Source organism: Anopheles maculipalpis, chromosome 2RL (genome assembly GCF_943734695.1).
Source record: "Anopheles maculipalpis chromosome 2RL, idAnoMacuDA_375_x, whole genome shotgun sequence".
Classification (NCBI taxonomy): domain Eukaryota; kingdom Metazoa; phylum Arthropoda; class Insecta; order Diptera; family Culicidae; genus Anopheles; species Anopheles maculipalpis.
In genome coordinates, this window is record NC_064871.1 from 87776690 (window position 1) to 87803894 (window position 27205).

The following is a 27205-nucleotide window of genomic DNA, read 5'->3' on the forward strand; positions in this document are numbered from 1 at the left end:
GCATCTTTTTGCTGAATACCACAACTCCATCCCTCCACTCTTTCATCCAGTTATGGAGGAAAAACCCAAAGCAATCCCGTGGAAAATCGGTGATTATTCTCTCAGTCTTGGTTCGATCGGGATGAATGGCCTACCGTTGGATGTCTTTGAGCCGCGTATATTTTTATACATCCCATTCCAATCCCGCCACCCTTTCGCCCAGTTATTCCGTGAAAACGAGTTTTTTTTTGTGGAAAATCAGCGATACCTCGTTCATTTTCGTCCGATCGGAGCAAGCGACATACCGTTGGAAGCGTCTTTGAGTCGCACCTTTTTTTGTGGAGAACCCTGTTCCGATCTATCCACCTCTCGCCTAGACACAAATTATAGCTCGCTAAAGCTTCCGATTTCCATAAAGTAGATTGCATATTGGTGGGCGCAGACTGCGAGGCAACTGTCGGGGCTTTAGGTAGCCATTCCACCCATTATTGGTTTGTTTGTTTAGGATAGGAAAGCAATCAACTGTGCACTTTTGAGGAAACAGACTAAAGGAAAAATTTATTCATTTATTTCTTTGCATTTTTGCTCTATCATTTGAGGAAAACGGTGCACAATTAGTGAACTCCTTACAGAAGAGCCTTACAGAAAGAGCTTCATGTTTGTTTCTTTGTTTTATATACTAAAACTTATGTTTGGCAATGCGCAGGAAGTTGGTGGTGATGGGTGAGCGTAACACGATATAAGAGAGGAGAAAAATTAAAATAAGAAAAAATCCATTCCAAACGCTCTAAGCTCACATTTCACACTCTTCCTCCTTCTTTTGTTCTTGCCGTTCTGGAGTCATTATTATTATTAGTAGTAGAAGTTATAATATAGCAAAGAAAACAACCATTTCGCTACACTAACTGCTACTCCCATGCCCCTCCCCCCCTCCTCCCACTCATCCAGGAGCACGATTCTGGATGGATGGATTAGATAGAGCGACACTTAAAGCTAAGCTCACGTACTCCTTCTCTCTTTCCTCATGTTTTCGTTCCATTCCTCCTCCTACTACTGTCCCTAACGTTCCGATTCTTCAACGATCACCGAGACTGCTACCGATCTTCTTTTCGAACATTTTCTTCGAATCACAGAAACCGTGCTTCGTCTTACCGAACGAGTTCGGACCGGAGGAGGTGGGCGTATCGCGCCCAATGTTGCGCATCCGCATCCGGCACTCGGCAGGCATTTCTTCCGGCTCGCTGTCATCACTATCGTCCGCCAGCCGGAACGCGTTGGCGACCGGTTTCATCAGCCGGGCCGGTTCCTTGCTGGCCGGTGCCGCCAGCTTCATCTGTATCCCGGCAACCGGTGGTTTGGGGGGTGGCCTCGGCATACCGGCCACCATTCCTGCCGATGGTCTGGCGACGGTGTTGCTGCCGTTGTTGGGCGTGCCTTTAAAAAGGAGAACGGGCCGGATGGTCCTCGCAATGATTAGCCAACTGGTGCGAACGCAACGCGTCGATTTAGAAGGTAAGCATGCGATCTAGATCAACGAAGAGGGGTGGAGGGGCCGGAAAGGGATGGGGACGGGTGTGGTGGAAAGGGTGGAGGGAAAAGATCTCACCACCGGGACCGGGTCCCCGTGTGCCGTTCTGACCCGTGCTGCGGCCCCGACTATCCAGCGCTTCCTGTCTTCGCCGTCGCTCTTCCTCTTCCTGCCGCCGATGGTGAGTCTTGTCGTGGTGACTGCTTTGCTCGTAACGATCCCCATCGCGGTAGGATGTTAGGGCACGATACCGTGAACTGTGCGAAGCGGGTGAACGCGACCGGGACCGGGACTGTGACCGTGCGTCGGGTGAATCCGACCGGGATCGGCTTCGACTGATCCGTGGCCGGTTTGTGGCGTGCTTTACATCATTTCTTTGCCGTGAGCTGTATTGGCCTGGGAAGAGAAAAAAGCCCTATTTTAAGCATCCGCATTTGCGTTGGCCTTCACACAATTGTCCCTGCTACGCCCGTACCTTCGTCGTTGCGTCGATCCCACCTACTCATGATGAACTTGAATATATTGCGAAATTACAAGAAGGATAATTGTGGGGCACCGAATTGTGGAAACATCTAAAAGACAATTTTCACTAGGAGTAAATGCTCATTTGCCCGCATCGATACAGCGAGGCTGAGCATTCGGAGAAAAAGGACCTCTTGCACAAACAGCGCAGACTAAACAAAACAATTCTCCGGCAATGGGGATTTTTTGACGTTTGCAAATTTGTAGCTGATGGCGCGTGTACACGGTGCAACAAGACGCACATAGAGATACAAATTGTAGTGGTGTACGCTCGATATTTCAACTTTTGCTATTATAAAGACATAATTTTAATACCTACACTACAATTTTTCCTCTTCTTTTAACTATAAATTGTAAAATAAAATATATATTATTGCTTCCGCCTCGCTAAACGATATTTGGTACAGCACTGTGGATTGAAATACTATGGCACAGTGGGTGGGGATAACCTGGACAAATATAGTGCGAATATTTTGAATCGTGCTTAGGCGATGGGGAAATCTTAATCCGTTTCCGCTATTTGGGGGTTAATTGTTTATTTCCCCTGTCCTAGTGTCTTAGGAATAACAATATAGAGTCATAGACTAATAGAACTAAAAGATTAATAAAAAATGTTAATTTATAGCTAGAATCACTACAAATGGTTGCACATTACAAAGCAAATTTAGTTCACAACAGTTCGCTCATCTATGTACTTGAGAAAAATATAAGTAAATACCAAAATCGCCTATGTTTGACCAAATAAATTTTTTTCATCTAGAGGACTATTACTAGAAGCGAAATAATTAATTTTTCTTCATCCATGAATGAATATCCAATGCACGGTTACAACAGTGTAACGTGTAAACATGCAATCATCATAGCAACACCATTGGTCCGATTGATACAAAGTTGTAGTCCGGGAATTCAATATCCAAGGATCCATTACATGCTGCTTTAAGTTCTAAGGTTGGACACTGCAAAGTATCCCTTTTAGATAAAAACATCTAAAATACTACAAATTACTAGTTTTCGATTAAGTTGAGAAGAATTCTTGAACATCATTACATTTCCCGACCATCCTCTCTAGGGGAAAAAGCATTAAGTACCTTCATTACACTTCTAAAGCTAACCAACAGATCGAACGACCAGTGATCGTTTTCTTTCAACCACCAACAAACCATTCTTTTCGCCCATTTAACACGTTTTTCGTTTCGATTAGATGGAATTCCTTTCAGCACTTAGGCTCTTATATTTTCCACTCTCAACTCATTTCTCCACCATCTGCTGTTCCTTCTTACAAAGCTAGGAAACACGAAACTTGGATGCAAAATACACTCCCGAACCGGTACAAAACAAATTCCATCCTAATCGAAGAATAACACACGCACACAGCTGTGATCCCCTGCTGATTTTCGTCGCTGTCCTGATGTTAGGTGACACGCTAGGACGATCAGCAGCAGCAGCAGCAGCAGCAGAGCATGTCCTCCACAACTCACGCACCGGCGCTTACTTTCGCTGGGCGTTCTGCTGTCGGTTCATGTCCTTCGGGAAGGATCGCTGCGGTGGCGTACGGATGCGACGGGCCTCCTTCGAACGGTTACGTACGACCTTCGAGTGGATGGCGCACGACACACAGTAGTGCAGCTTAGCATACAGTTTCGGCAGTACGTATGCTGAAAAGATAACCGAATGAAAGGGGTCATTAGTTAAAACCGATCATAAGAAAAAACAATAAAGCTGTACGCTTGTAAAACAACGATCAGATAGCAAATATTCGAATTCATCTCTTTTGTAAAGATCCAAAAATGGTATGTTTTCCTCACGCAGAAATAAGTTGACGCTGATTGACGATCGAACTGATACTTACAGCTGTACACCGAGGCGTCGGAAATGTCCCGGACAGCGGCAGCCTCCACAATGTTGCGGATGACAAACTTCTTGATGGCCTTATCCTTCGGCACACAGCGAGCACAGTTGGTGCAGCGGACGGCTTTCACATGGCCGCGGTTGTGCTTGCAGCGTCCTCCATTACGCCTCTTCTTAGTCTGCACATTCGATCCATCCCCATGTCACGACGACGAACCCAAGCCGGAAAGGAAAAGTATGCAAATAAACAGACACATCCGAGAATTAGTGAAACACAATCCACATACACTCTCTCTGCCATCGTTCTCCCGGTTTATCGTATTCCAACAGCCACGCCATGTTGAAACGCATGCACATCTAGTGCGCGTGTGTGTCTGTGTTGGTACATGCCGTACAGTCCGGTGCCGGACGCGCGGCCACACATTTTCACCATGCACCGGGTTGAAGTTCGGTCAAAACTTCATTCTTTTTCACGTCACACACATTTTCCGCAGCGAATGCAATTGAAACGGCACCGTTTTCGGCTGATTTTTAGCCCGTTTTTCAACAATTTTCCAGCACTTACCATTTTGGTGACAGATCAGTAACAGTACCACGGAAGTAGAGAACGGCACGGTCTGTTTCTCGCTTGCTCGAAGCCTGTCGGGTTTGACGTGTTGCTGACAGCACCTATTGTCAAACACGCAAAATCGATCAAGCTTGAGCTTGAAAGAATCGATGAGACAGAAAATACAAGCGAAATTTAACGATAAAATTAGAAATCTGCTTAGTATTTTGATGTTCAAAATATTCATAGAAGAATACGCACTTATGATGCAGGTTTTGTTATAAAACAATTCACCCAAATCAGCAGATTAAATTTCGATCTTCAAGTACTACTTCCGGTTCGGTTGATCGACTATCGTCGATTGTTTACTCGGATAAAAATTGCAATAATAATCTATTGGAGCCTCGTCAATACACTACAATTCTGTTGAATAATATTCTTAACATATTTCATTCATTATTATCAATAAAAAGCATATTGCAAACACTAAAACTGAACCCTTTTCAGCGAATCTTTTCAATCCAGCTTGAATCCGCGATCGAACGCCTGTTTGACATTACCGTCGATGAGAGTGTGTGCGTGCTCGCTAGTTTAATGTCTGCCGCTCACAAATCTGTACTGGATCAAGTTTCTGTTCTGCACGCTTGCTATCGCTTCACCATAATAGTTGCAACACAACATTATAGATTACCTTGGAGGCATTAGTTTGCTATTTTATTGACGCTTTATTTGTGCCGCATCCAATTCCCTTCTGAAGTGCTGCATCGTTCGCGACGGACGGCAAACACGTAAACAAAGCGCGCAGGTTTGTTTTGTTTCTTCTTCTAATCTTTTTTGTAGCATTAGGAGAATTACAGATCATGATCGTATACGGTCGCCTGAAATGTGTGCTTTTTGTAACGAAGCTATAGCAATGCAGCTAGAAAAACAAGCTAGAATTCATTACAAATCACAATATTATGTCCCTAAATCAAGCATAATGTACGCGCGTTCCCTTTTCCGGTGCAGCGTTTGTGTTTATTTACATAGTTGATCGGACCGATTCCGGCTGTCAAATATCAGTTTGTAGTGCCTGCATAGTGAGTCTGTGTGCGTGCTTGTGGGGTGCAAAGCAAAGTGGCAAAGATTGGCTTCGTAGCGGCGGTCTAGCAGCTATTCATCATCACCATCATCTCCGTACTAGTCCCTTTTGGTTTGCTCCGACGAACACTGCCAGCAGCCGAGATCTTGATACGCTGCTTATCACCACCACCACCACCTGTGAGAAGTGCTCGTAAGTTGCCGGTCTTATCAAAGCACCAACCAGTCCACCTTCAGTGCTCTAGCTAGTGCGAGAATCGAGGAAAAACGTAACTTAAACTGAAGCCATGGCTATGTCCGTTCTGCGAACTTTCACCCGCAATATGGCCACGGCTGCCAAAATTAACAATGTCGTCGTGATTGGCGGTGGGCTGATGGGTTCCGGTATTGCCCAGGTAAGTAGCTCAAACCCGATCGGGGCCAAAGTTCCAAAGTCCAAAGGTCTTCTTCACTCGAACAAAAAACACGATCACGAAACGATTCGCACAGTGGGCTTTTGTCGCGAGCTAAAGTGTTTCTTCTCGCTACGACTTCCATCACCAAATCACAGGTTGCGGCCGCTACCGGACACAATGTAACGCTGGTAGAGATGAACGACACGCTGGTGGAGAAAGCCGTCGGTGGAATTCGTAAAAGTCTCGAACGGGTTGCCAAGAAGCAGTTCAAGGATGATCCGGCCAAGGGACAGCAGTTTGTCGATGGAACGCTGGCAAAGATCGCCGGCGCTACCAAGCCCGAAACGGCCGTACAGGGTGCGGATTTAGTCGTGGAAGCGATCGTTGAGCGGATGGACGTGAAGCATCAGCTGTTTGGCAAGCTGGACGCAGCGGCTCCTGCACACACCATCTTTGCCAGCAACACTTCCTCGCTGTCGATTGCGGAAATTGGTTCGGTAACGAAGCGGCAGGATCGATTTGGTGGATTGCATTTCTTCAATCCGGTTCCGGTGATGAAGCTACTGGAAATTATCCGAACGGACCAAACGTCTGACGAAACATTCGCAGCGTTGCAGGGCTTTGGGCAGCGGTTGGGAAAGGCTTGCATTACGTGCAAGGATACGCCCGGGTTCGTGGTGAACCGGCTGCTCGTACCTTACATGGCCGAAGCGATCCGGTTGCTTGAGCGTGGCGATGCTTCGGCACGGGACATCGATACGGCGATGAAACTTGGGGCCGGCTATCCGATGGGACCGATTGAGCTGATCGATTACGTAGGGCTGGATACGACGAACAACATTCTACAGGGCTGGCACGAAAAGTTCCCGGACAATCCGCTCTTTGTGCCGATCAAAACGCTCCAACAGCTCGTCAGCGAGGGTAAGCTGGGCGTTAAAAGTGGCGAAGGATTCTACTCGTACAAGAAGTGAGCATTCGTGTGTATTTTAAGAAATGTATCTGTCGTTATGAGTTAATAAAAGCATTTAGTTATTTAATCACAGTTTTGTATCGTTTTTTGGCACGACATTATTGACCGATTCGTGTGTTTCTGTGGGCACATTGTGCAAAATTTGCTTATACAGTGCGTAATAGAACAATAGAGTCATTCGTTTTTTGAGAATAACTATTAATGATAGTGTGCGTAGAAATATGAAAAATATATGAGTAAATGTATTATTTTATTCTTTACCACTTTGCAAAACATAACTTTTATCTATCTCTTCAACTTTTCTAGTTATTCTAAAATAAACTAGTGACCCTATTGTCCTGTTAAACACTGTAAACCGACATAGTTCATCTGGTGCGTTTGCGTTTTTTTATCAGATAAGCCCTGATAGCCACGGAAACAGCTTCTATTTGTGTGGCTTTTAGACCTTTGCATTAAACAATTCTGCTTACCGATTGTGGTCAGTTGCTTTTTTTTACTTGCGATGGCATCTTCAAGTATTAAAAATGTTACCGTAATTGGTGGCGGTGTAATGGGTTCCGGTATAGCGATGGTAAGTGTCCAAATACAACGAGAGAGAAGTGTATTAAGTCCGATCTTATTTAACAGATAACAGCCGCTAACGGGTACCATGTAACGGTGGTGGATGTAAATGACGATGCAATTGGCCGGACCAGACAGCAGCTGGAAAAGGATCTGCGCCGGATGGCCCAACACGTAAGCAAGGGCAATGAGCAGGCGGAAAACAAGTTCTACACCGAAGCAACGGCACGAACCAAGTACAGCACGAATCTGAAGGACGTGGTTCCCACTACGGATCTTGTCATCGAAGCAATCGTGGAAAATCTTGAGCAAAAACAATCCTTGTTTAAAATTCTCGATCAAGTATGCAGTGTCGTCTGTGTGCCTTGGAAACGAATCACTAATCCATCTCATCCCCTTCACGGGTTCCAGGTTGCTCCACCGCATGCGATTCTCACCAGCAATACCTCGTCGCTTTCGATCGCCGAAATCGCTTCCAGTGCGGCAAGAAAGGATCGCATCGGTGGATTGCATTTCTTCAACCCGGTGCCGCTAATGAAGCTAATCGAGGTAGTCCGAACGGACCAAACATCCGACAGTACGCACGAAACGCTGCTAGCCTTTGGTAAAAGTCTGCGCAAAACTTGCATTACTTGTCGCGATATGCCCGGATTCGTGGTGAACCGCTTGCTGTTTCCGGTGATCCATGAGGCGCTGTCGATGGTGGAACGGGAGGATGCGACGGCACACGATATTGATGTGGCAATGAAGCTGGGCCTTGGACATCCGATGGGACCGTTCGAGCTGATGGACATAGTTGGGTTGGATACGGTGCGTGCCATACAGCGGGAACGTTACGCACGCAATCCGTCCGATGTGGCCGCTAAACCGAGTGAGTTGCTGGAACGGATGGTACGCGAGAATAAGCTGGGTGTAAAATCGGGGGAAGGATTTTATAACTATAAATAATAAAAGAAATTCCCTGAACGCCTTGCGCCTTCGAATTTCGCTGCTTACATTGTTGTCTGATCGTACAAAGGTAGCAGAAAACATTTAAAATTGGAGGTCAGAGCCTCCGGCAAACAGGTGCTTTGTTCAATCCCTCTCAGGTCTCGCATGTCAGTCAGCTGTAGGTACACCGCCTCAGATTTCCGTCCACGAAGCCAAGAGATTGAAGCGATCCACCTCGAATGACACCAGTCGGAACGATGTTAAACAGCCAACCGGAGAATTCATAGCCTTGCCAGAAACTCCGGAGTAATACAACCAGCTCAAGCATATGTCAGCATCCAGCTTACTATGGCCCCGACCACCACCACCACCACTCGAATGACGTTCGAGTTGATACAAACAGACACCTGTTGCGTCCTCGTGTTCTGAGCCATACAAATCACAATTTTCGAAACCTCTGCTTCTCCATAATCAGAGCATGGTTTAAAAAAATAAAATAATAAAAATATTTTATAAAAATTCATCATGTTTCCATTGATTGTTTAGAAGATTTAAGTAGAATTAACTTTTAAACAAAAAAATCAATTCTCTTTCTCCTAATCCCTACATTTAATCATTGACAGCTATAACAGACCTAACCGTTTTTTTTTTTTTGTTCTCTTTCACCTCTTATTTACAGCCCACTTATCTGAACCCCCCGATTGAACCCACAGCGATGAGTCGCGCTTAGATAAGGGCGTCATTTTTTGGTCAACTCTCCCGCCCCACAACAAAACATCGAAACTTCCGCATCATGTCGGTGTGGGAATCCATACCTTCCGATCTACCGGCCGGTGTGCTACAGCTAGAGAACCAGGTAGCCGGACATACGGCCGCCCAGGGCTGTCTTGGGCTGCTGAAAACCACCGGTGATGGAACGATCCTAAAACCCACCGGAAAGGTACTATGTGGCATCCGCGAGATAGCATTCTACGAGCGTTTGGAAGAAGCACGGAAGCGCAACGATGACAAGCCGGTAGAAGATCTGTGGACCGTACTGTGCCGGGTGGTACCAAGATATTTTGGCCACCCGAAGTTAACAATTGACGGGACGGAGGTTGAGTTTATCGAGCTGGAAGATCTAACCGAAGGGCTCGTGTGGCCATGCATTATGGATGTAAAGATAGGGCGCCGCACATGGGATCCGCTGGCAACGCCGGAAAAGCGAAAAGCGGAAGAAAACAAATACAAAGCATGCCGACAGCGATTTGGCCTGTGCATTCCTGGGTTTCAGCTGTACTCGGTGCGGGACGGTGGTACGCTGATCCGGCACGGAAAGGATTACGGTAAAAAGCTTACCGAGGATAACATTCGTGACGGTAAGTGAGAAAGAATGGACGGTAATGCTTCCTTTGTGGCAAACTTTTTGATTGAAGCCTTCGCTTTTTAGCATTCCTACTTTACTTAAATGCAACTGAAGATGGGCGAGTTTCGCGAACGCTGCTGGATCAGTTGCTGCACGATCTGTACTTGATTCGCGACTGGGCTCGCAAGCAAACCAACTTCCGGCTGTACTCTAGCTCGGTACTGCTCGTGTATGATGCAGCCCAGCTCGAAGACAAACCGGCGGCCGAGGAGAATCGTTCGGAACCACAGAGAGAAAGGCTGACCAATTCCAACGGAACACTGCTGACTGCAAGGGCACGAATGATCGACTTCGCGCACGCATTTCCGACCGAGTCGTGCGAGGTGGACACCGTGGATGAAAACTACTTACAGGGAGTAGACAGCTTAGTGGAGATATTCGAACAATTTCTTGCCACTGGACAGGTACACTAAAAGACTGGGAAGTAGAATGCTAAATGTTTTCAAGGACAGGGACACGCTACTGTAAGTGGTGTTCGTCGAAATAGCTTTCACTTAAATTCACCCATAATTCTCCAAAAAAAAAAAAAGAGCAAGACGCTTTATTACAATGGCCATTAACGCCAAAGTGCCATCTGTTGTAAGCTGGACCTCTGTAAGTGGTGTGAAGTATTGTATTCCTTACTGTGAATGATTTAAATACGTTAAGTAAGCAAAATTAAAATGCGAGAGGCCATCGTTCAGGTCATTTATGATACCAAAATAATCCGACAAGAATCTAATATTCCGCCGATCAATATATTGGGGCGACAATAGCGGGTAGAGCGAGATACCCTCATGTCTCGTGTGCCATGTCCTTCCAGTACTAGTGCGCCATACCAAAAAAAACAAGCAGCAAAGCGGCAAATACTTACAAAAAGGTTTACAAAAGAAACTAAAAAAAAAAAAACGCACAAAACCAATGTCCAATGGGGGGCTGTCCAACATTATGGGACTTTAGGTTAGATTATGCTAACCTTAAATATTATTTAATCAAAAATAAAAGGCACAAAATTACGTTTAACTTGTAGTTAGAAAATGCTTGATCTTTTGTCTTCTTGACCAAAAGTTCTCCAACTGCGGTTAGCTTAGTAGAATCAATTCGTCTCTACTAAAGGTAGTTGAGATTCTTTTTCATCTACTGCTCCCGCATGGACGACTTCCTTGCCACCCTCGCCTAGTTATGGAGGAAAAATCCTGCAATCCTGAGAAAAATTGGCGATAACTCGCTCAGTTTTGGTCCGATCGGGATGAATGATCTGTCGTTGTGTGCGTCTAGGGTCCATCAACCTGTTTGCAGAATGCCCCAACCCGATCCCTCCAATCCCTCTCCCAGTTATGAGGAAAAACAATGCATTCCCGTGACACATATGTTAATATCCAATGCTTATTAGACCACAATGCTACTAATAGGAAGATCCGGAGGTCTGTCGGGGTCCCAATCATCTGTTTAATTTTGCTCATATACGATCCGCCCCTGCCCACCGTTATCAATTATTTTTATCGCTTCACATTTCAGCACAAGCCACACCACGTGGGTGAGATTTAGATGGTTCCGGTGGTTTTCTTCGGTATCTTGCTTTGGGGTTCATACAACCGATGTAAATAGACACCGATAAAATCTGTGCGGCAACGATAAATCCTCCTCCTTTTTCCCCCCAAATGATAATCGAACCTTCTTTTCACGTTCGCATGATAAAAATGGACAATTTTTTTAAAGGTTTGTCTAACTGGCTGTTCGGCGCTGCCCACTTCGAACTTCCAGTTCGAACGTGTAGTTTCGTGTGGTAGGGATCGTGCATCGCGCTAAAACGATGAGCCAGTTGAAATTACCACCGTACCAGAAGCGTAAGACTTCTGGTACCAACCGTCCAACGACGCTGAATGTCGGCGCAACAGGTGGTAGTGCCGCTGGTCAGGGTAAAAAGTCACCGCTTGGGTATGGTATGCAGCATGCGGACGAATGTCCATCACTTCCGGACGGATTTCTACCGTTGCCGAGTCAGGTGGCTGGACACGCCTTTCACAAGGGAACTGATTCGCTAGGCAAGTGGATAAGAGTGTTAATTTTGACAATTATAATCTACAATACTCCTTTATCCGTAACAGGTTTGCTGAAAAGTATCGACGATGGATCAGTACTGAAACCGGTCGCCAAGCTATTGGCCGGTCCGCGTGAAATTAAATTCTACGAACAGATAGCGAGTGCGTCCCCCGAAGCCCGCGAACTTGTAATGCTGCGCGAGCTAACACCCCAGTACCGTGGCCACCAAAAGCTACCGATCGGTGGTGAGATAATCGAATTCCTCAAGCTGGAAGATCTTACCCAGGGCATGCTGGAACCTTGCATTATGGATATAAAAATTGGTCGCCGTTCATGGGATCCAATGGCAACGGAGGAGAAACGGCTCTACGAAGCATCGAAATACGTTGAAAGCCGGGAAGCGTACGGTTTCTGTATACCGGGCTTTCAGTACTATTCGCTCGTCACTGGACGCTTGCTACGGTACGGTAAAGAGTATGGAAAGAAACTTACCGAGGTAACGGTGAAGGATGCGGTGCGTCGATTTTTGAACGCGGACGTTGGTCTCTGTCGTCAGCAGTTGATCCAGTTTCTGACGGACCTGTGGAACATACAGAAGTGGGCCCGAGCGCAAACTTCGTACCGGTTGTACGCTAGCTCGGTACTGCTGGTGTATGATGCACGTCGATTGAAGCCGGTTCTGCAGCATGCAGGAAAACGGGGGACACCACGTACGCCGAACACACCGTCACCGATGGGCACCGGGAGTGGGAACAGTACTCCCGGCACACCGGTCTTCTGCACAACCTCCATCAACGAGATGGGCGATGTGGAACCATTGCAGCACTACTTTAAGATACAGCGAAGCCATTCCACCAATCATAACTACGATGAGGTACGCTTACAGCAAATGGTTACTATGATGAACAGGGCAATGTAAGAAATCAATTAACTTCAGTGCTTGCTAACATCCGTTCCCTTTCCATTGCAGGACATTAAAGCGATGAAAGAAAACTATACCTTCATGCTGGACAATCTGGTCGGTTCGTACGAGGACAAAATCTGGGCCAAGGCGCGTATGATCGACTTTGCGCACACGTTCACGCAACAAACGACTACCGGCGGCGAATCACAACCCACCGTCGATCGTAACTATCTCGAAGGTATCGATAGTCTGGTGAAGCTGTTCGAGGATCTGCTGAAGGACTGCGAAATACAAAACTCCCCCCGGCAGGGAGTTGCTTAACCTTCATTTCAATGACCAAAAATACACCCGTACTTCTATAAACCCCGCGTAGGTCAATCATTCTGTATGGGAATTTGCATTTTCCCACATAAGAAAGCTTATAACTTTTGATCTGCTCGTTATATTTGCATGAAAATTTCAAGAAAGATGGGACTCTCTGTTTTCTAGCTAATAGAGTTTAGTTGAGAATTTAAAAATATCTTCTTCTATTTATTTTTTGTTCTTCCAGCTTTTAAATTTACAGCAGCTTATCAAGCGCAAAGCATAAATTTTGTTTGAAAATATATAAGTACAAATATATGACCTACCCGGGATAAATTAACAGTATATTTAGAAAAAAAAACATAACCGTGTAGGTGGTCATTGAAATAAAGGTTAAAAGGTCGGATGTTAGGCACACACACAAACGCACCGAAATATTCGCATTTTTCTCAATGTGCTCTTCGCTATGCGTGCTGCTTTTTTTTTTCTTTATTTGTGTTACCTTTTGTTTCTAGTTCCTAGTGGTGAAGAGAAAATAAACTAACAAACAAAAAAAAACAACAGAAAAATATATTATATACGTACGAAACTGTTCCCTCTACGAGCTGTACGTTCCGTGGCTTCGCACTTGCCCTGAAAACAGGACCACCGCGGATCACCAAACGGATCGGGTTTACCACACAATAAACACTATCCCCGCATATTGTCACAGTTCGTTTCCCCTTTGTCGTCGTTTAAAGCGCTCAGTTTTCTATCTGCATCTCGGTTTTCAAGTTCAAGTCGCTTGGCATACGGCCAAAAAGTTTAAAACAAACATCCTCTCCCCCTCCTGCCGGTGAACGGTTACTCTAGCGTGGCGCCGCATTGTTGGCCGGATGCCAACGGCACGGATAAACTATATGTGTGCGATCATTTTGAGGTAATTACGGGAAACAGGTGTGTTTCGAAACGGTTTTGTCTCTTCTGGCTGGTGATTGCTTTCATACACAAGGGTTCCGGGGTGATACTGTACACATTGCTGATACATTGCTTCTAGGGCGAGGAATATACAGGGTTTTCCACTGAGGGACAAATCAACACAATTATCCGAACACATCAATAGCGTGCCGAACGAGTCCATAATATACTCGAACGATTCTATAACCCGCTGAATGTGTCAATAAAATCCGTGAAAACCCCTGTAAAAGGGATGTGTGAAAGTGGACTACCCACTACAGACGGAAGTAATAGGAGGAAAAACATATACATATGCAAATTGCCATCGAAAGAAATGCGTAAAGAAGCAGCCAAATTACAGGGAAATGCAAATGATAGAGTGCGTCGCATTTTAGGATTTCATATTCGCTTGCGCTATTCTCTAAAATCGGCTGGTCGCACCCTATCAGTTGCATTTCCCTACATTACGCGTGTCTGCTGCCAAGGTGGCCAAACACCAACACTATTATAGGCCCGATTTGCTACCCTCCACGCCCATATGCTTGTTGTAGAGTCCGTTCAGCTGCTCGAGTATGATGAACGTTAGCACCGTGTGCGGTCCGAGACGGCCGTAGTAAGCGGTGAAACCCTTCCACAGCGCAAACAGACCTTCGTGCCGGATCACTTTCACAATTACGTCGATCGTGCTCTTGTACGGTGGTGCTTGACCCGGTGCGACCTTCATGTTTTGAATTCTGCCGAACAAAGGGACAATACAATACGGTGAGTATAATGTTGTGCGGACTACTGTTGGACCGCAAAAGTTACCTCGTCTTGGCAATGTCCACTGGCAATGAGGCCGCCGTAGTAATGAGACCGGAGAACATACTGGCGGTAAAGTGTAGACCGATGCCTTCCTTTAGCAGCTCGGAGCTGACCAGATAAGCCTTGGCTTGCGAGTACGAAGCGAGCTGGGCAGCATTCACCACCATCGCACGTCCCATCGTTGGAACGCATCCTCGCCAGAGTGAGAGGATGCCTGGAGTGTGGTGAGTTATTAAAAAAAAAAAACGTTAGCAATGTTCAGAATCTTCCCTCAGCTAAATCCGCCTACCTTCTTCACGGGCAATTCGGAAGAGTGCATTAAAGAATCCGGTATAGTTGCGTCGCTCGGCCACCGGCAGTCGTCCGTCGGCGGTCATTCGGATCAAGATTAGCTCGCTAGGATTACCTACGAACGAACCGATCGCACCGGCCGTCATACCCATTGCCATCGATGCAAGTAGATTCGGTGCCTTGTTGGTTTGTCTGTTGAGCGAGCAGTGGCAGAAATACAATTAGTAACTGAATTCGTTCCGAAACAAAATGGAGGAAAAAAACATTGGTAACTGTTATGGCTCACTGTTTGTAGGCATCATTGAGCGACGTGTACACACCGAGACGGGTCGTTGTGTAGGTTGCCTGTCGCATGATGGCCGCACTGAGTCCCTTGTACATTGCCAGCAAACCCTCCCGCCGCACAATTTTACCGATTGCATCGAACGTGTTGTTGTATTCCTTGGCCGCACCGCCCATGCCGGAGATCTGCATGCGTGTCTTGACCAGATCCAGCGGCTGGACGACGCATGTTGCTCCGATACTGAAATGGGACGTAGAAGACATGTGTTAACATTAGTTATTTTTACGGAAATTTCCTTCCACGGCGACCTCGGACAGTAGCGCAGGAGGACGATAATCACAAGAAGTTAGCAATATAAATACAAGAGTGATCTTGGTGAGCTTTGCCGAGTGGATCACGCTATGGATCCAACAGTCCGGCCAACGAGTCCTATTATGCTTCCGTTTTCCAGATGATCGAGATTGTAGATTTTAGTCTCGAAGAGAGCACTAAAAAAACATCCCCCGGCTAATCCAGGAAAAAAGGTTAACTTTCCGACCTTAGCGAACTCCGGCGACACTCGTCGTCCCAGCGTGCAGCAGATACGCGGAGTCACTGGTAGGAACTAGTCCTGGTCGACCCAGGAAAAAACTCTATCCGTCAGATCCAAGTAGTTCATTCCTTCGCTTGATCGGCTCACTAACGACGGATGCTTAAATTCGGGTTTGTTTCCGAGAGCAACATTGGTATTATTAAAGCATTGTTTTTGTGCTCAATTACGCATTAATCAACTTAGGTTCAGTAGTTCTTTGCTGGGTCTTGATAAGCCGAAAAACATTGATCGTTTCGGTGTTTGTTTGGTCACGAATGTTTGTGACTTACAAGCGATCAAATATTAATTAATTCCTGGCACTGGGATTTACTGGAATAGGCGTATGATGATTCCCATGACCACACGTGACTTTCTGTAGATAAATTATTGAAAAGAAAGAAAATGCGTGTATCCCATCATGCAAGACCTCACGGAGGTACATAGGAACACGCATAAATTGTGGATTACATAAATCATCCATTTTCGCACCCTTCCCGAGCACATTTGGAGCGTTACTAAATTATTGAACTACGGTCGATAATTGGTAACGAAAATTCTTATTGACTAGACTGCATATGGTGCTAACGAAGCTGTTTACCATGCCGATCTACACACTGGAAATGATACACACTTCCATCCGTTACCAAGCGGCGCTAAACGCGTTTGAGAAGAACACGATTACGCAAGCCTCCCGTCCTATCCTATGACGAATGATGGTCTGCGCTACTCCCTCTTGTCACAAATCCCATAAAAACATTCAAATAATTTTTTTTTTTTTAATAAAGCTAGAGGCTTTTCTCGCTTTTGCTATGATTAATTGGGTTGCGTGTATGCAGTTTTAATCATATCGTGTGCCCTGAGGCCAAAGCAAGCAAAGCCACGCGACTGATAAGATTTTTATGCAACCTTTGCCCTTGTCCTGCATTCCTTCTCTTGCTCACAACGCTCCTCTCTTTATGGTAGATTTGCTCGTGAAGCAACCACTCCGGACCAACAGGTACCCCTGATTCGGGGCCCACACATCAGCTGATCGCGAATTTGACCTTGATGTTGGTAAAATTCCGTTCGCATATAATAGCGTCGATGATCGATGCGATCGTACCGGTGTATCTCTTGCTGTACGAAATTAGAGAGCCGTACGTACGTAAAACGCACCACCGCCCGCTTTTGGGGGACGTGTCCTATGTCTATCTTTCGCCAAGGTCTATATTTAAAACAACTTGCGGCTTGCGGTGGAACGGAACGGTGGAAGCGAACGACAACAGGCAAAGGCAACAGCATCGCTACCGGGGAAACCATCTGCGTAAATTGGTGAATTCGCATCCACTGACGCAACAGCAAAACAATTCCCTTTCAAACGAGGTCACCTTCTTCTTGACCGTTCCTTATCCCGTCTTCACTTTCCAAACGCGGTTCCATCAATGAACGTCGATCATTGAAAATCTCTAAAATAAGTCACTGAAAAAAATCTTTTTCTCCTCTCTCTCTCTCTCTCTCTCTTCCACTTACCCCGATAGACCGCCAAGGACGTACTGCACGTAAACTGGTCGCTTTTTGTCGGACATTTTTTTCCCTTCTTTACGTTTAGCTACACTTTAAGCAGATACTAAGCTGATCTATACAAACTGTTTCACACGGTGCTGATGGAGCAAAATGAAGGTCAGGGTCTGATCTGGCGTGTGGGGACCGCGTCACTAAAAAGCACTTTGGTGAAAGGCAATCTGACCCGTGTCTGTTCCTTTTCGCCGAGTGGGGTGGGAGTTGGACGGGAACGAAACAATACACAACGGAAGCACGATAACGGTTGACCGATTTGCCGGTTCTCAATGGTGCGCGTCCGGAGGAACTGAACGAACGAGTAGGACTTTGCAACGCGACGAGCGATGATTTCATCCGTCTGTCAGCAGCAGCTTGCGATTTGTTGTTGTTTAGCAGCAACGCGCGTATTGTCAAAATTGAGATATTTTTGAAAATCACACTTTGGCCACTGTGTGCCATTCATGCGCCCAGTGTAAAAGGCAAACAATGTGACAGTTGGTAGCTGTCAAAACATGTGCGTTTGTTTTTCAATGTGCTCGTTCGAAGGCGTGAAAAGGCATTGGGGAAACTTTGCAAATTGTGTTTAGCCAAAATGACCGATTGTGTGGAAATTGCTCTCACGAGCGACACTTCCGGACAGCATTGGAGCTGCTGTGCGTGGGATGTTCGCACCGGTACGCAGCTGATGACGTACCGGAACGGTGGATCGCCGGGACCGAACACACTGCACACGATCGACAATCGGGTTATCGTGTCTGGGAATCTTACCAAACCACTGCTCACAGTATGGCCCATTAACCGGCAGGAACCATGCAACGTGAAGTACATGTTGCCGGCCATACCAAGTGCGGTGGCAGTTTCGCCCGATGGGAACTACTGTCTCGTGGCTCATGGACATTCGTTCAATGTGTACAATCTGCTAACGGGCGCAAATATGGCTTCGGTGTCTCAACACTACGGCAAAGTAATGGTGCTGCGGTTTACGGACGATGGATCACACTTCATCAGTGCCGGCCAAGATTGTCGTATCATCGTGTGGAATCTGGCCCGTACGGTACAGCAAAAGGATAGCAACCGGATGCTGTACGAGTTGGCCGATTTTACGCTACCCGTGTCGGACGTGCTGGTCGGGAAGGGTGGCATGAAAGCATTGCTAGCAGCCGTATCACTCGATCGATCCTGCAAGCTGTACGAGCTGTCCACCGGCCGTTTGCTGCTGAACGTCGTGTTTCCGGTAGCGCTAGGTGTTGTGGCGATGAATGCACTGGAGACGGAACTGTTTGTGGGCGATAAGAAAGGACTCATTTACACCTGCAACCTACAGTCCGTACCACGGTCGAAGGAGATTCATCTACAGCAGGATCTGCTGAACCGGAGCGTGTACAAGGGTCACCAGAAAGCGATCACCTGCCTGTCGGTGTCGATGGATTGCGAAACAATGCTGTCCGGGGCGGAAGATGAGTCGGTTATTGTGTGGCACGTGAAAACACGCCAACAGTTAAAGTTGCTACCCCACAAAGGGATCATCACGAATGCGTTCTTTCTCGTGACACCGCGTGCCATGTTTGACCAATCGCTGGACATTCCGGTTGTGTATCCTCCGTTCCAGAAGGTGGTCCTAACAAGGCAGGAGCGGGAAAAGATTAGTATCGAGATACCGTCGAAGAAATGTTCGCTTCGAACGGAACGGTTGGACGGTGGTTTGGCTGGACCGATGGCGATAGGCGACAGTGAGAAGGACGGTAAAGTGCGCGAACTGGAACAGCAGATCGAGAAGCTAAAGGCGATTAATCAGCAATTGTTTCAGCAAGCGATGCAAGCTATAACGAACGAAGACCGCTAAAACGAAACAATGAATCACAATAAATTTAAAAATATTGAAGAAAAAATTGAGTGGTCTTACTGGTTTAAACCTATTGTCAATGACCGCTTACCTGCTTAATTCCTTAATCTTAATCTTAAAGCCTAATCTGCTGAATTCCTTAATACCTTTTGATAGGGAATGCGTACAAATTTGAAATTTATGGGGTTTTTTTTTATGGGAATGATATTACCTTTACAATCCGGATAAATAAAAACTACCATAGAAAATGGGGAGGCGGATTAAGAACAACACTTTTTTTGGTCGTAAACACTACTTTTAATGAAGAGGGAATAAACGGGGTGAAAGACCCACTACTAACACTAACAAAGATCCATTACGAAAACCATTTCAGCATCACCACAGCAGATTGCCTGCCGCACGTTCGTATCGATCGAGTTAATCGGCTTAAAGTCTTTCATTCGCGGCTGGCGACTTTCCACGAAGTAGGCCCCGTACGCGGACGGATTGCGTAGTGTCCACTCAGTAATCAAACCACCCGCATCGGCACTGAACATCGTGTCCTGTTCCTTGGCGAACTGTAGATCAGTAACCGGGTCACCATGATCGCTAAACTCACGCGACGCTTGGTACGGTTTGCGAATGTCCCAATCGAGTATGGAACCGTTCTCCAGACCGACCAACACCTGGTCACGGACACGGGGAAAAATCATTCAACATTCCTGTGGTACAGATAAATACAGGCCAAATTTTTACACTCACCAGCGACTTATACTTTGGCAAATAGTTGATGCACATTGGTATAGTCTTTTCCCGATCGTCCTCGTGACACGTCTCCAAGCTGCACGCCGGCCGGTCACCGTTTTCGCGCGAATCGTAATAATCGAGCACACCGCAATGCCGACCGGCCACCACCACGTTCGGGTAGATGAACGATACGCACTGGACGCTTGCATTGTCCGGATGGCGTATGGTGCTAATAACTTTGCCCGCATTACCGGAGATGATGTGCAAATTGCCATCCTCACCACCCGTCACGATGTACTGGTCGAACTCCGATACGCTCATGGCCGAACAGATCGATCGTTTCCCATCGACCGTGTGCAGATCGTGCATGTTGAACTTGTGCGTGAAATCGTACGATAGGGCCGATTCTCTGTTAAGATCCAGCACACTGAGTGTACCTACGAAAGGGGAATCGAATTAGTTTCTCCAACAAAAAAAAACACGACCTCACAACTTACCTTCCGAAGTGACGGAGGCCAAATTTTTATCATCAATAAATCCTAACCCTACAATATCGCTTGTCACACAGAATTTGGCCGTACTTTTCGGTACGAGCGGTACACTGCTCTCCCCATCCGTTAGCTCGTCGTGCATCAGGTTCCACAGGTTGACCGTGTTTATCCGATCGCCCCAGCTGCCCGTAACGAAGAAATGTTCGTCCTCCGTTTGGTTCGGTACCCAGCGTACGCAAGACATTTTGTTCGTCAGCAGAAAGCATTGCACATCGTTGGGTATGTCGGGATCACTACCGGCCACATCCATGCTCGTTTTATTTGATTATTTTTCGGTGCAGAGAACGTAGAAAAAGTAGAGCGCGCCAAACAGTTACAATCTGCGGTACATATGCGGCTTGTTGTCATCAAATATCATATGCGGCAAATGTCATCGGGAACGTTTTGACAAGCAGGAAGAAGAATAAGTGGCCCAGGTTGACAGATGTGTTCAAATGCGAAAAATCAATTCAAAATCCATTTTTGGGACGTTTGTACGTTGTAAACGAAACACTACTGTTGAAGGTAACGTTTGCTTTATTGCAGGAAGTGTAATTTACGATGTTATCTTTAAAAAAACCTACTTTATCGAATGCTAACGTGGTACATTTCAACCAGTTCCGAGCCAATCTTGGCATGCACCACGTTCACTTCGGCCTGGGTCAGCGTGCGTTCCATGTGACGATAGACGATGCGGAAGCAGAGACTACTCTTGCCAGTTTTCGGGTGCGTAAAGCGATCGATCAACGTTACCTGGAATAGGGAGAGAATATAAGTTTAGTGCTGACACGTTCCTTGGCCCCCGTTACCCATTACATCACCTTACCTGTTCAATAATATCTCCACCAACGCTTCGAACAATATCGTAGAAATCGTTCAGCGCGAATTGATCGATCGTCATGCCCTCTGGCAGCCAAAACGATAAGTCATTGCTGCACTGGGGGTAGGACGAGATTGGTTTGTACTTGACGATTCGATCGTCCCGAAACTGGTTCAAAAACCCACTGTCTGTGCTCCAAAACAGCCGTATGTCCGGTATGTCGAATAGAATCATTGCCAACCGCTCCAAGCCCACCCCGAACGCGTACGCAATCGAGTTTTGCACACCGGCCCGTTCGAGAATTTCATTGCGCGTTATGCCACAGCCCAGTATCTCGAGCCAGCTACCGTTGAAGTAAATCTCCAACTCCCATGACGGCTGCGTGAAGGGAAAGTAGGCGTCCACCCACCGGTACTTGATGCTCTCGCCGAACAGCTTCTGCACCAGCCCGACCAAAATCTTTTTCATTTCGTGTTCACACAGCTTTACCGCTTCCAGCGTGTGGCACGGTTGCTTGTGCTGGTCGATACAGTCCACCAGCGGGCTACCGGTAGTGCCCGTAGTCGGGCTTCCGTTCGACAGATGTGTTTTGTAGTGCGTTTCGTGCACTTTCAGCTCCGGATTGCGCTCGAACAGTTTGTCCTGGTGCAAGATACGTACCGCATCCAGCTGGTGAAACACCGGGTAGTGGGTTGCATCGATCTCATCGCGCCGATACACGTCGCCGACCACGAGAAAATTGTCCAACCCGGCCTGTATCAGCTCCACCTGATGGGCGGTTGTGTGCGCTCGCAGCAAATAATCCTTGTTCACGTAGTAACAGTCACTTTTCGCCCGGCTCGGATGATTCGGCGGTATAAGCAGCTGGTCAAAGTTTTGCTCGACCGACACCACCGGACTCAGGTTATCGTACACACTGAACAGTGGATTTCCGCGCGGGCTTAGGTACGCACCATAGAAGTACTTTACGATCCGCTCGCGGACAATAGACAGTGGGTGGTTACGCTGCAGATGAAGATTGCGGTCCAGATGGGACAACACTTTCGGCGTTAGGTTTGTCCACGAGTCACGGATGTACTGCTGCCGGTACAGATCGATCGTGTCCTTGTTGATCTTTGCCTGGCTGCCATAGTTGCGTGTTGTTTGGTGTAATCTCTCGCTGGACAAACACGCCGGATGCCGCCTCCAGGCACGAGGTACAATTTGTCGGATGCTGAAAATTAACATCGATGTACTGGTACGGAATTGCACAACACAATTATCCGCAGACCCGTTTGCCTGTTTGGATGTAAACAAACATTCATTGAAGGCAGTGACGTACGGGTATGGCGGTTAGTTTATAAGCTCTAGTTGACTGCTTTCATTTTTAAAATTTGAACATAAAAAAGTTGTAGTGTACGTTGAATGTGTGGTAAACCAAAAATGTGTGTTTTTTAAATGATAGTGTAGTATATATACTAATAATTAAGGATAAATCATATTTATAAAGTTTGTAAAATTTTGTCAGAAGAATATACTGGACTACACTAGGTACCAGGCGTCTCCATTAAATTTTCCAGCGACACGTGACTCCACACAGCAACGTCAGTCCACCCATCTTACCACCGGAAAAAACTAATACAAGCCTAGAGCGGTTTCTAAAAGGAAAGCACACAAAGTTAGGTAAACTTTTTATCTGCTTTATTTTTCACATATTCCGATAGGGTTTCTCTTGGTTTTAATTTCCTCAAAGTTTTTTTCTCGATACATTCTTCCATCCTTCCATTCTTCTTCGTGTGTGTGTGTGTGTCTCTCTATGTGTGTTGATTTTGCTTCTTTTTTATTTTACTACTTTATTCTTCTTCACACTTACACACGCACACTTGCGCGCGCGCACACAGATTATCGCTTTTAGCAGCCACTCTTTTTCTTATATCAAGAATAATCTGTTTGTTTTTTTCTTGGTAGTTTTGGTTGGTATCATTTGTTCTGTGTGTGTTTTTTTTTTATTTTTACTCTCTCCTTTTCTTTCTTTCTCTCTCTCTCCTTATTATTTTCTTTTTTCTCTTACTCTGTTTCTTTGCTGTCTGCTTTAGTGTTTGCTGTAGTGTTGCATTTTGTTACTTCGTGTTATTTTTTTATTTGCAAGTGCTTTTGCTTTCATGTTGTTGTTTGTTTTTGGGTTTTCCTTTTTCTAGCTTTCCTTGTTTGCCGTCCCGATTGCAACAGCTGTTTGCTTTTTTTTTCTTTCATTGCAGTAGTTATTTATACGGGTGTGTTTGCGTTTTTTTTTTTTTTTTTTTGTTGTTTTGTGCGACCTTTCCGTGTTCGATTTAGCTCTTGCTTGTTTGCTGTTTGTTCTTCATCTACAATCTACAATGACTATTTGTATGTTTGTTTTTTTTTTTTTTGCTGGGCGCTTTCCAACACACGCCATCACCGTTCGTGGGAACACACTGTTCTACTAGCTCTGCTCAGCTGTTCAGGTGGTTGCAACACAGCTGAAGGTTTTTCTTTATTTTGTGTTGCAGTTTCTCGCTTCTATAATTTATTTTCGAGTTTTCAGTTCACAGTTTTCACACGCGTTCCTCAACTTTTTTTTGTCGGATTCGTCGGGTGTTGTTTGGGTGTTTGTCCTTTCTCTCTCTCTCTCTCTCTCTCTCTCTCTCTCTCTCTCTCTCTCTCTCTCTCTCTCTCTCTCTCTATACAAGGCTATATAAAAGAGTTATGTGAGTCACGCACTTCATTTATGTCTTCTCACAAGTGATTTCAAAACTACTGTTGCAGCTGATTTGCTCTGCTCGTGATTTGTGATTTGCTTGATTTGTTTCTGTGTGTATGTGGGGTTGTGTTTGCCGCTCAAACGTTCATGTTATAATGTCATTTTATTTGTTTTCTTGTTTTTTGTTTAGCATTATTACTTATTATGCCACTATATATCAATCTGTGTTTTTGTTTGTTTTTTTTCTCTTGATGCCGATGAACACTCTCGTTTAATGCCCGCTAGTAGTAATAGTAGTAGTATTTGTTGTTTTTTTTATAGTAGTAGCTGTTGCAGCAGGCAGGACACTACTACTGTCACCCGTTGCTACCATTTTCTTTTGTTTGTTTCTTTTTAGTCTACCTTCTAGTATGAAGTTTTATCATCTATTTTCTTCTTTGCTGTATGAAAAACGAAATCAAAGCAAACAAACAAAAAAACACCAACACACATACAAACACAAAAATGAGAATCAATTTCCATTTGTGGTTTTTGTTTTGCTTGATTTTTTCCGCCTTATTGCGAAATGAACAAAAAATCAAAAAAAAAAAGAAGTTAAGGGGTTTCTCCTAACAGGGACGTTAAGCCAACATGGCATGCGCCATTGCCCAATTGTACACGACACAGCTAATTCCTATCTTTTTCGGTGTATTGGTATGTGTTGTTCATGTGTTTGAGTGTGTATGTATGAGAGAGGTGAATGGGTGTTGCTAGGAGACGTTTGCTTAACTGTCTCTAAGTGTGTTGCTGGTATGGATCGATGGAGCAATGAAGGTTCCGTCATCGTCATCATCATCAGCGTATGGACGACTACTACGTTTTTTGGTTTGCTATTTTATGGTTTCTTCTCAAGATGAAAGTACGCAGCATAACATTACACAGTAGTGAATTAGGTGCATAGTGTTTCATCTCACACATAGAGGGCGCACCCGACGTACAAGACACACGCATGAGCGAGCGGGAGAGAGTGAGCGAGAGAGAGAGAGACAGAGCAAGAGACTAAAAAGCTGACCGGTCGTCGGTGGCAACAATTGACTAACACAGCAGAAGAAAGGTAGGGAGATGGTTGTGGGTGGTGTTGCTATGAAAATTGAGGAGGAGGGGGTGAGGGGGAGATCTTTACAAGGAGCAAGGGGGGAAAGGGAGGGAGCAGCAGTATCAGTATAAACCGAAATACAAAAAATAGTACATCTCTGTTTCTGCGCATCTGCGATATTAATCGTTCTGCAGTTTTGTTTCCTCCCTAAATGTATATATAGGTATATGTATATATATATAAGATGTATATATGTATATGTATGTGTAAACGATATACATTTGTTTTTGTTTTTCCTTCTGCTCAGACATTTTTAACTACCTTCTGTTTTTATTTCAATGTAAATGGGTTTACACTCTACTCACTCCATTTGTATTAGCGTTTATCTAGACCGGCCCTCTACCTGGGACCTGCCGGTTCGTCGGACTCGCCGGACACCATTTTTTGCAGCATCGCATGCTTTGTTTTTGCTTTGCAACTTTATGATTTGTGTATATGTGTGACCGGGATTCTTCTTTGTCCTATGTTGCCTTGTTTCTGGGTGGAATATATGTGCTGCATGTGTGTGTGCGTGTGATTCTGACAATCTCCATCTTTTTTTTTTGTTCTCATCACCATATATAGCAATAGAAATAAAATAAATAACAATAATTTTACACATCTATTCCACCTTCTTGTTTGTTTTTCTGTCTATGACTACAATTCATTTTCACTTCACTTATCCACCACACACGCAAATAAACACACACGATTGTGCTATCCGCAGCAAATGGCTTTACATAATGGCGCAGTTTCATCGAACACACACACACATACTTATGCATTTTTGAGCATTGCCATCTTTTTTTTGGGTTTTTTTTAATCTATATCCTTTTACGTGTTATTTCTTTGCTTTACCTCGCGAAATAGACCCCTCGGGAGATGGTAATTTAAACGAAAATTACAATATAAACCTTCTACAACGAAAGAATGAAACTGGTAACGAGTTTTCTATCTATATGTGTGAGTGATTCTAAAATTCCTTTGTATGAATCGAAACCCTGTAAGCAAGGACACAATAAAGCCGAGCATCAAATCCTACCTGGATCGCAGCTTCGTAGCAAGGACTGTTGAATATTCTCGCGCTCTCTTCAGGAAAAAAAATGAAAAGCGATGATTCTATCCGGTGGCTTTATTGTTCTAAACCTAGAATCCAGGAAAAGGCGGAAACAAATCCTGGAATGTGATCATGTTTGTTCCGAAGAAATAATTGTCCCCCGTGAGTCCATGAGGGCGCAGCAATGATTGCCATCTTTCGGAAACGGTACGTACTCACTTGCAGTGCGTTAAACTTCCACAAAAAAGCTTCAATAGCAAGACAAGAAAGCCACAAGCTTGTTGAAGAAACCTGCCAGATGTTGGTGGTCTTTTGACTCAACCAGGACTCACACAGCATCGAATTCAATCCGAAAACTATTCTCCAATCATTTTGTGAACAAAGCCTCGAAAGTTCAGTCATTCAGTTTAATTCTTATAAATACCTTTCTCTGTTTTAATGGCAACTTAACTTTAACAACAAAAAGTCAGGAATATTATACCCTTTTTAATCATTTCGATCCTTCCGCTGCGCTCCATACTTGCTTGATTTGTATGACTGTGTGTGTGTGTGTTTGCATGGAGAGATGGCGTCCGGATTCCTTCTTACTTGCTATCCCACTACACTTGCTTAGAGCGTTGCCATGGCAAAACTATGGCGTGAAAAGGGAACTACTATGTACAACTGGTGGTGGCGGGATAGTGATGGTTTTTCAACCTGTGTACTGCAGACGTTGGAGTTTACAGAAGTGTGGAACGGTTTGAAAACAAAGCAAGAAAACACAAACAAAACTAATGATCGATAAATTGACAAAAAACAAAAGCTAATAAAGAGAAGCGCAACAATTAAAGATAAAAGAGTAAAAGAAAATATATAATAAGAAGAAAAAAACGCACAGTCCTACCCCGCGTTTGGTTATGCATGCCTTAATGGGGAGAGAATTTCGTTCCGGTCATTATTGCCAACCTTTCCTGTTCCTTTTTGCTTCTCTCTTTCTCTCTCTATCTACTTCTATCG

The 27205-nt window shown here is 45.2% G+C and overlaps 11 protein-coding genes across 11 annotated transcripts in view; 6 read left to right on the forward strand and 5 right to left on the reverse strand.

The window, feature by feature from the left end:
- Nucleotides 1–27205, forward strand: part of LOC126568039 (negative elongation factor B) — a 150520-nt gene that overhangs the window by 104400 nt on the left and 18915 nt on the right. The gene's annotated exons all lie outside the window — the stretch shown is intronic.
- On the reverse strand, nucleotides 1025–2013 carry LOC126568468 (uncharacterized). The gene is made up of 3 exons (XM_050224952.1): nucleotides 1983–2013; nucleotides 1586–1903; nucleotides 1025–1413 (listed from the first exon to the last, which is right to left on the reverse strand). The coding sequence occupies exons 1-3, from the start codon at nucleotides 2011–2013 to the stop codon at nucleotides 1055–1057; spliced, it is 708 nt and encodes a 235-aa protein (XP_050080909.1). The 3' UTR covers nucleotides 1025–1054.
- LOC126568603 (40S ribosomal protein S26) lies at nucleotides 3463–4537 on the reverse strand. Its single transcript, XM_050225103.1, has 3 exons — nucleotides 4443–4537; nucleotides 3879–4056; nucleotides 3463–3684 (listed from the first exon to the last, which is right to left on the reverse strand). The coding sequence occupies exons 1-3, from the start codon at nucleotides 4443–4445 to the stop codon at nucleotides 3518–3520; spliced, it is 348 nt and encodes a 115-aa protein (XP_050081060.1). The 5' UTR covers nucleotides 4446–4537; the 3' UTR covers nucleotides 3463–3517.
- Nucleotides 5792–6893, forward strand: LOC126568388 (hydroxyacyl-coenzyme A dehydrogenase, mitochondrial-like). The gene is made up of 2 exons (XM_050224857.1): nucleotides 5792–5899; nucleotides 6055–6893. The coding sequence occupies exons 1-2, from the start codon at nucleotides 5792–5794 to the stop codon at nucleotides 6868–6870; spliced, it is 924 nt and encodes a 307-aa protein (XP_050080814.1). The 3' UTR covers nucleotides 6871–6893.
- On the forward strand, nucleotides 7372–8378 carry LOC126568398 (hydroxyacyl-coenzyme A dehydrogenase, mitochondrial-like). Its single transcript, XM_050224868.1, has 3 exons — nucleotides 7372–7440; nucleotides 7497–7772; nucleotides 7842–8378. The coding sequence occupies exons 1-3, from the start codon at nucleotides 7372–7374 to the stop codon at nucleotides 8376–8378; spliced, it is 882 nt and encodes a 293-aa protein (XP_050080825.1).
- LOC126559935 (inositol hexakisphosphate kinase 3-like) lies at nucleotides 9154–10178 on the forward strand. The gene is made up of 2 exons (XM_050216098.1): nucleotides 9154–9718; nucleotides 9790–10178. Exons 1-2 carry the CDS (start codon nucleotides 9154–9156, stop codon nucleotides 10176–10178), a joined length of 954 nt encoding a protein of 317 aa, XP_050072055.1.
- Nucleotides 11558–13012, forward strand: LOC126568230 (inositol polyphosphate multikinase-like). The gene is made up of 3 exons (XM_050224676.1): nucleotides 11558–11789; nucleotides 11853–12661; nucleotides 12758–13012. Exons 1-3 carry the CDS (start codon nucleotides 11558–11560, stop codon nucleotides 13010–13012), a joined length of 1296 nt encoding a protein of 431 aa, XP_050080633.1.
- Nucleotides 14436–17452, reverse strand: LOC126568387 (mitochondrial 2-oxoglutarate/malate carrier protein-like). The gene is made up of 5 exons (XM_050224855.1): nucleotides 17389–17452; nucleotides 15312–15548; nucleotides 15024–15217; nucleotides 14738–14948; nucleotides 14436–14664 (listed from the first exon to the last, which is right to left on the reverse strand). Exons 1-5 carry the CDS (start codon nucleotides 17442–17444, stop codon nucleotides 14436–14438), a joined length of 927 nt encoding a protein of 308 aa, XP_050080812.1. The 5' UTR covers nucleotides 17445–17452.
- On the forward strand, nucleotides 18008–19261 carry LOC126568477 (WD repeat-containing protein 18). Its single transcript, XM_050224962.1, has one exon. It carries the CDS (start codon nucleotides 18011–18013, stop codon nucleotides 19259–19261), a length of 1251 nt encoding a protein of 416 aa, XP_050080919.1. The 5' UTR covers nucleotides 18008–18010.
- LOC126568325 (nucleoporin Nup43) lies at nucleotides 19603–20804 on the reverse strand. The gene is made up of 3 exons (XM_050224785.1): nucleotides 20485–20804; nucleotides 20003–20424; nucleotides 19603–19926 (listed from the first exon to the last, which is right to left on the reverse strand). Exons 1-3 carry the CDS (start codon nucleotides 20786–20788, stop codon nucleotides 19603–19605), a joined length of 1050 nt encoding a protein of 349 aa, XP_050080742.1. The 5' UTR covers nucleotides 20789–20804.
- On the reverse strand, nucleotides 21092–22564 carry LOC126568197 (probable phenylalanine--tRNA ligase, mitochondrial). Its single transcript, XM_050224639.1, has 2 exons — nucleotides 21344–22564; nucleotides 21092–21270 (listed from the first exon to the last, which is right to left on the reverse strand). The coding sequence occupies exons 1-2, from the start codon at nucleotides 22562–22564 to the stop codon at nucleotides 21103–21105; spliced, it is 1389 nt and encodes a 462-aa protein (XP_050080596.1). The 3' UTR covers nucleotides 21092–21102.

Coding starts and splice junctions, on each gene's coding strand:
- LOC126568468 (XM_050224952.1), bottom strand. CDS start 2,013: ATGAGTAGGTGGGATCGACGCAACGACGAAG. Junction 1,904..1,982: donor GGATCGACGCAACGACGAAG/GTACGGGCGTAG, acceptor TTCTCTTCCCAG/GCCAATACAGCTCACGGCAA. Junction 1,414..1,585: donor ACGGGGACCCGGTCCCGGTG/GTGAGATCTTTT, acceptor TCCTTTTTAAAG/GCACGCCCAACAACGGCAGC.
- LOC126568603 (XM_050225103.1), bottom strand. Junction 3,685..3,878: donor CGACGCCTCGGTGTACAGCT/GTAAGTATCAGT, acceptor TTATCTTTTCAG/CATACGTACTGCCGAAACTG.
- LOC126568388 (XM_050224857.1), top strand. CDS start 5,792: ATGGCTATGTCCGTTCTGCGAACTTTCACCCGCAATATGGCCACGGCT. Junction 5,900..6,054: donor TGGGTTCCGGTATTGCCCAG/GTAAGTAGCTCA, acceptor ACCAAATCACAG/GTTGCGGCCGCTACCGGACA.
- LOC126568398 (XM_050224868.1), top strand. CDS start 7,372: ATGGCATCTTCAAGTATTAAAAATGTTACCGTAATTGGTGGCGGTGTA. Junction 7,441..7,496: donor TGGGTTCCGGTATAGCGATG/GTAAGTGTCCAA, acceptor CTTATTTAACAG/ATAACAGCCGCTAACGGGTA. Junction 7,773..7,841: donor TGTTTAAAATTCTCGATCAA/GTATGCAGTGTC, acceptor CACGGGTTCCAG/GTTGCTCCACCGCATGCGAT.
- LOC126559935 (XM_050216098.1), top strand. CDS start 9,154: ATGTCGGTGTGGGAATCCATACCTTCCGATCTACCGGCCGGTGTGCTA. Junction 9,719..9,789: donor CGAGGATAACATTCGTGACG/GTAAGTGAGAAA, acceptor TTCGCTTTTTAG/CATTCCTACTTTACTTAAAT.
- LOC126568230 (XM_050224676.1), top strand. CDS start 11,558: ATGAGCCAGTTGAAATTACCACCGTACCAGAAGCGTAAGACTTCTGGT. Junction 11,790..11,852: donor CAAGGGAACTGATTCGCTAG/GCAAGTGGATAA, acceptor TATCCGTAACAG/GTTTGCTGAAAAGTATCGAC. Junction 12,662..12,757: donor CCAATCATAACTACGATGAG/GTACGCTTACAG, acceptor TTTCCATTGCAG/GACATTAAAGCGATGAAAGA.
- LOC126568387 (XM_050224855.1), bottom strand. CDS start 17,444: ATGTCCGACAAAAAGCGACCAGTTTACGTGCAGTACGTCCTTGGCGGT. Junction 15,218..15,311: donor CTCAATGATGCCTACAAACA/GTGAGCCATAAC, acceptor CTCGCTCAACAG/ACAAACCAACAAGGCACCGA. Junction 14,665..14,737: donor GTGGACATTGCCAAGACGAG/GTAACTTTTGCG, acceptor TTTGTTCGGCAG/AATTCAAAACATGAAGGTCG.
- LOC126568477 (XM_050224962.1), top strand. CDS start 18,011: ATGACCGATTGTGTGGAAATTGCTCTCACGAGCGACACTTCCGGACAG.
- LOC126568325 (XM_050224785.1), bottom strand. CDS start 20,788: ATGGATGTGGCCGGTAGTGATCCCGACATACCCAACGATGTGCAATGC. Junction 20,425..20,484: donor GGCCTCCGTCACTTCGGAAG/GTAAGTTGTGAG, acceptor CCCCTTTCGTAG/GTACACTCAGTGTGCTGGAT. Junction 19,927..20,002: donor TGCCAAAGTATAAGTCGCTG/GTGAGTGTAAAA, acceptor GTCCGTGACCAG/GTGTTGGTCGGTCTGGAGAA.
- LOC126568197 (XM_050224639.1), bottom strand. CDS start 22,564: ATGTTAATTTTCAGCATCCGACAAATTGTACCTCGTGCCTGGAGGCGG. Junction 21,271..21,343: donor GTGGAGATATTATTGAACAG/GTAAGGTGATGT, acceptor TCCCTATTCCAG/GTAACGTTGATCGATCGCTT.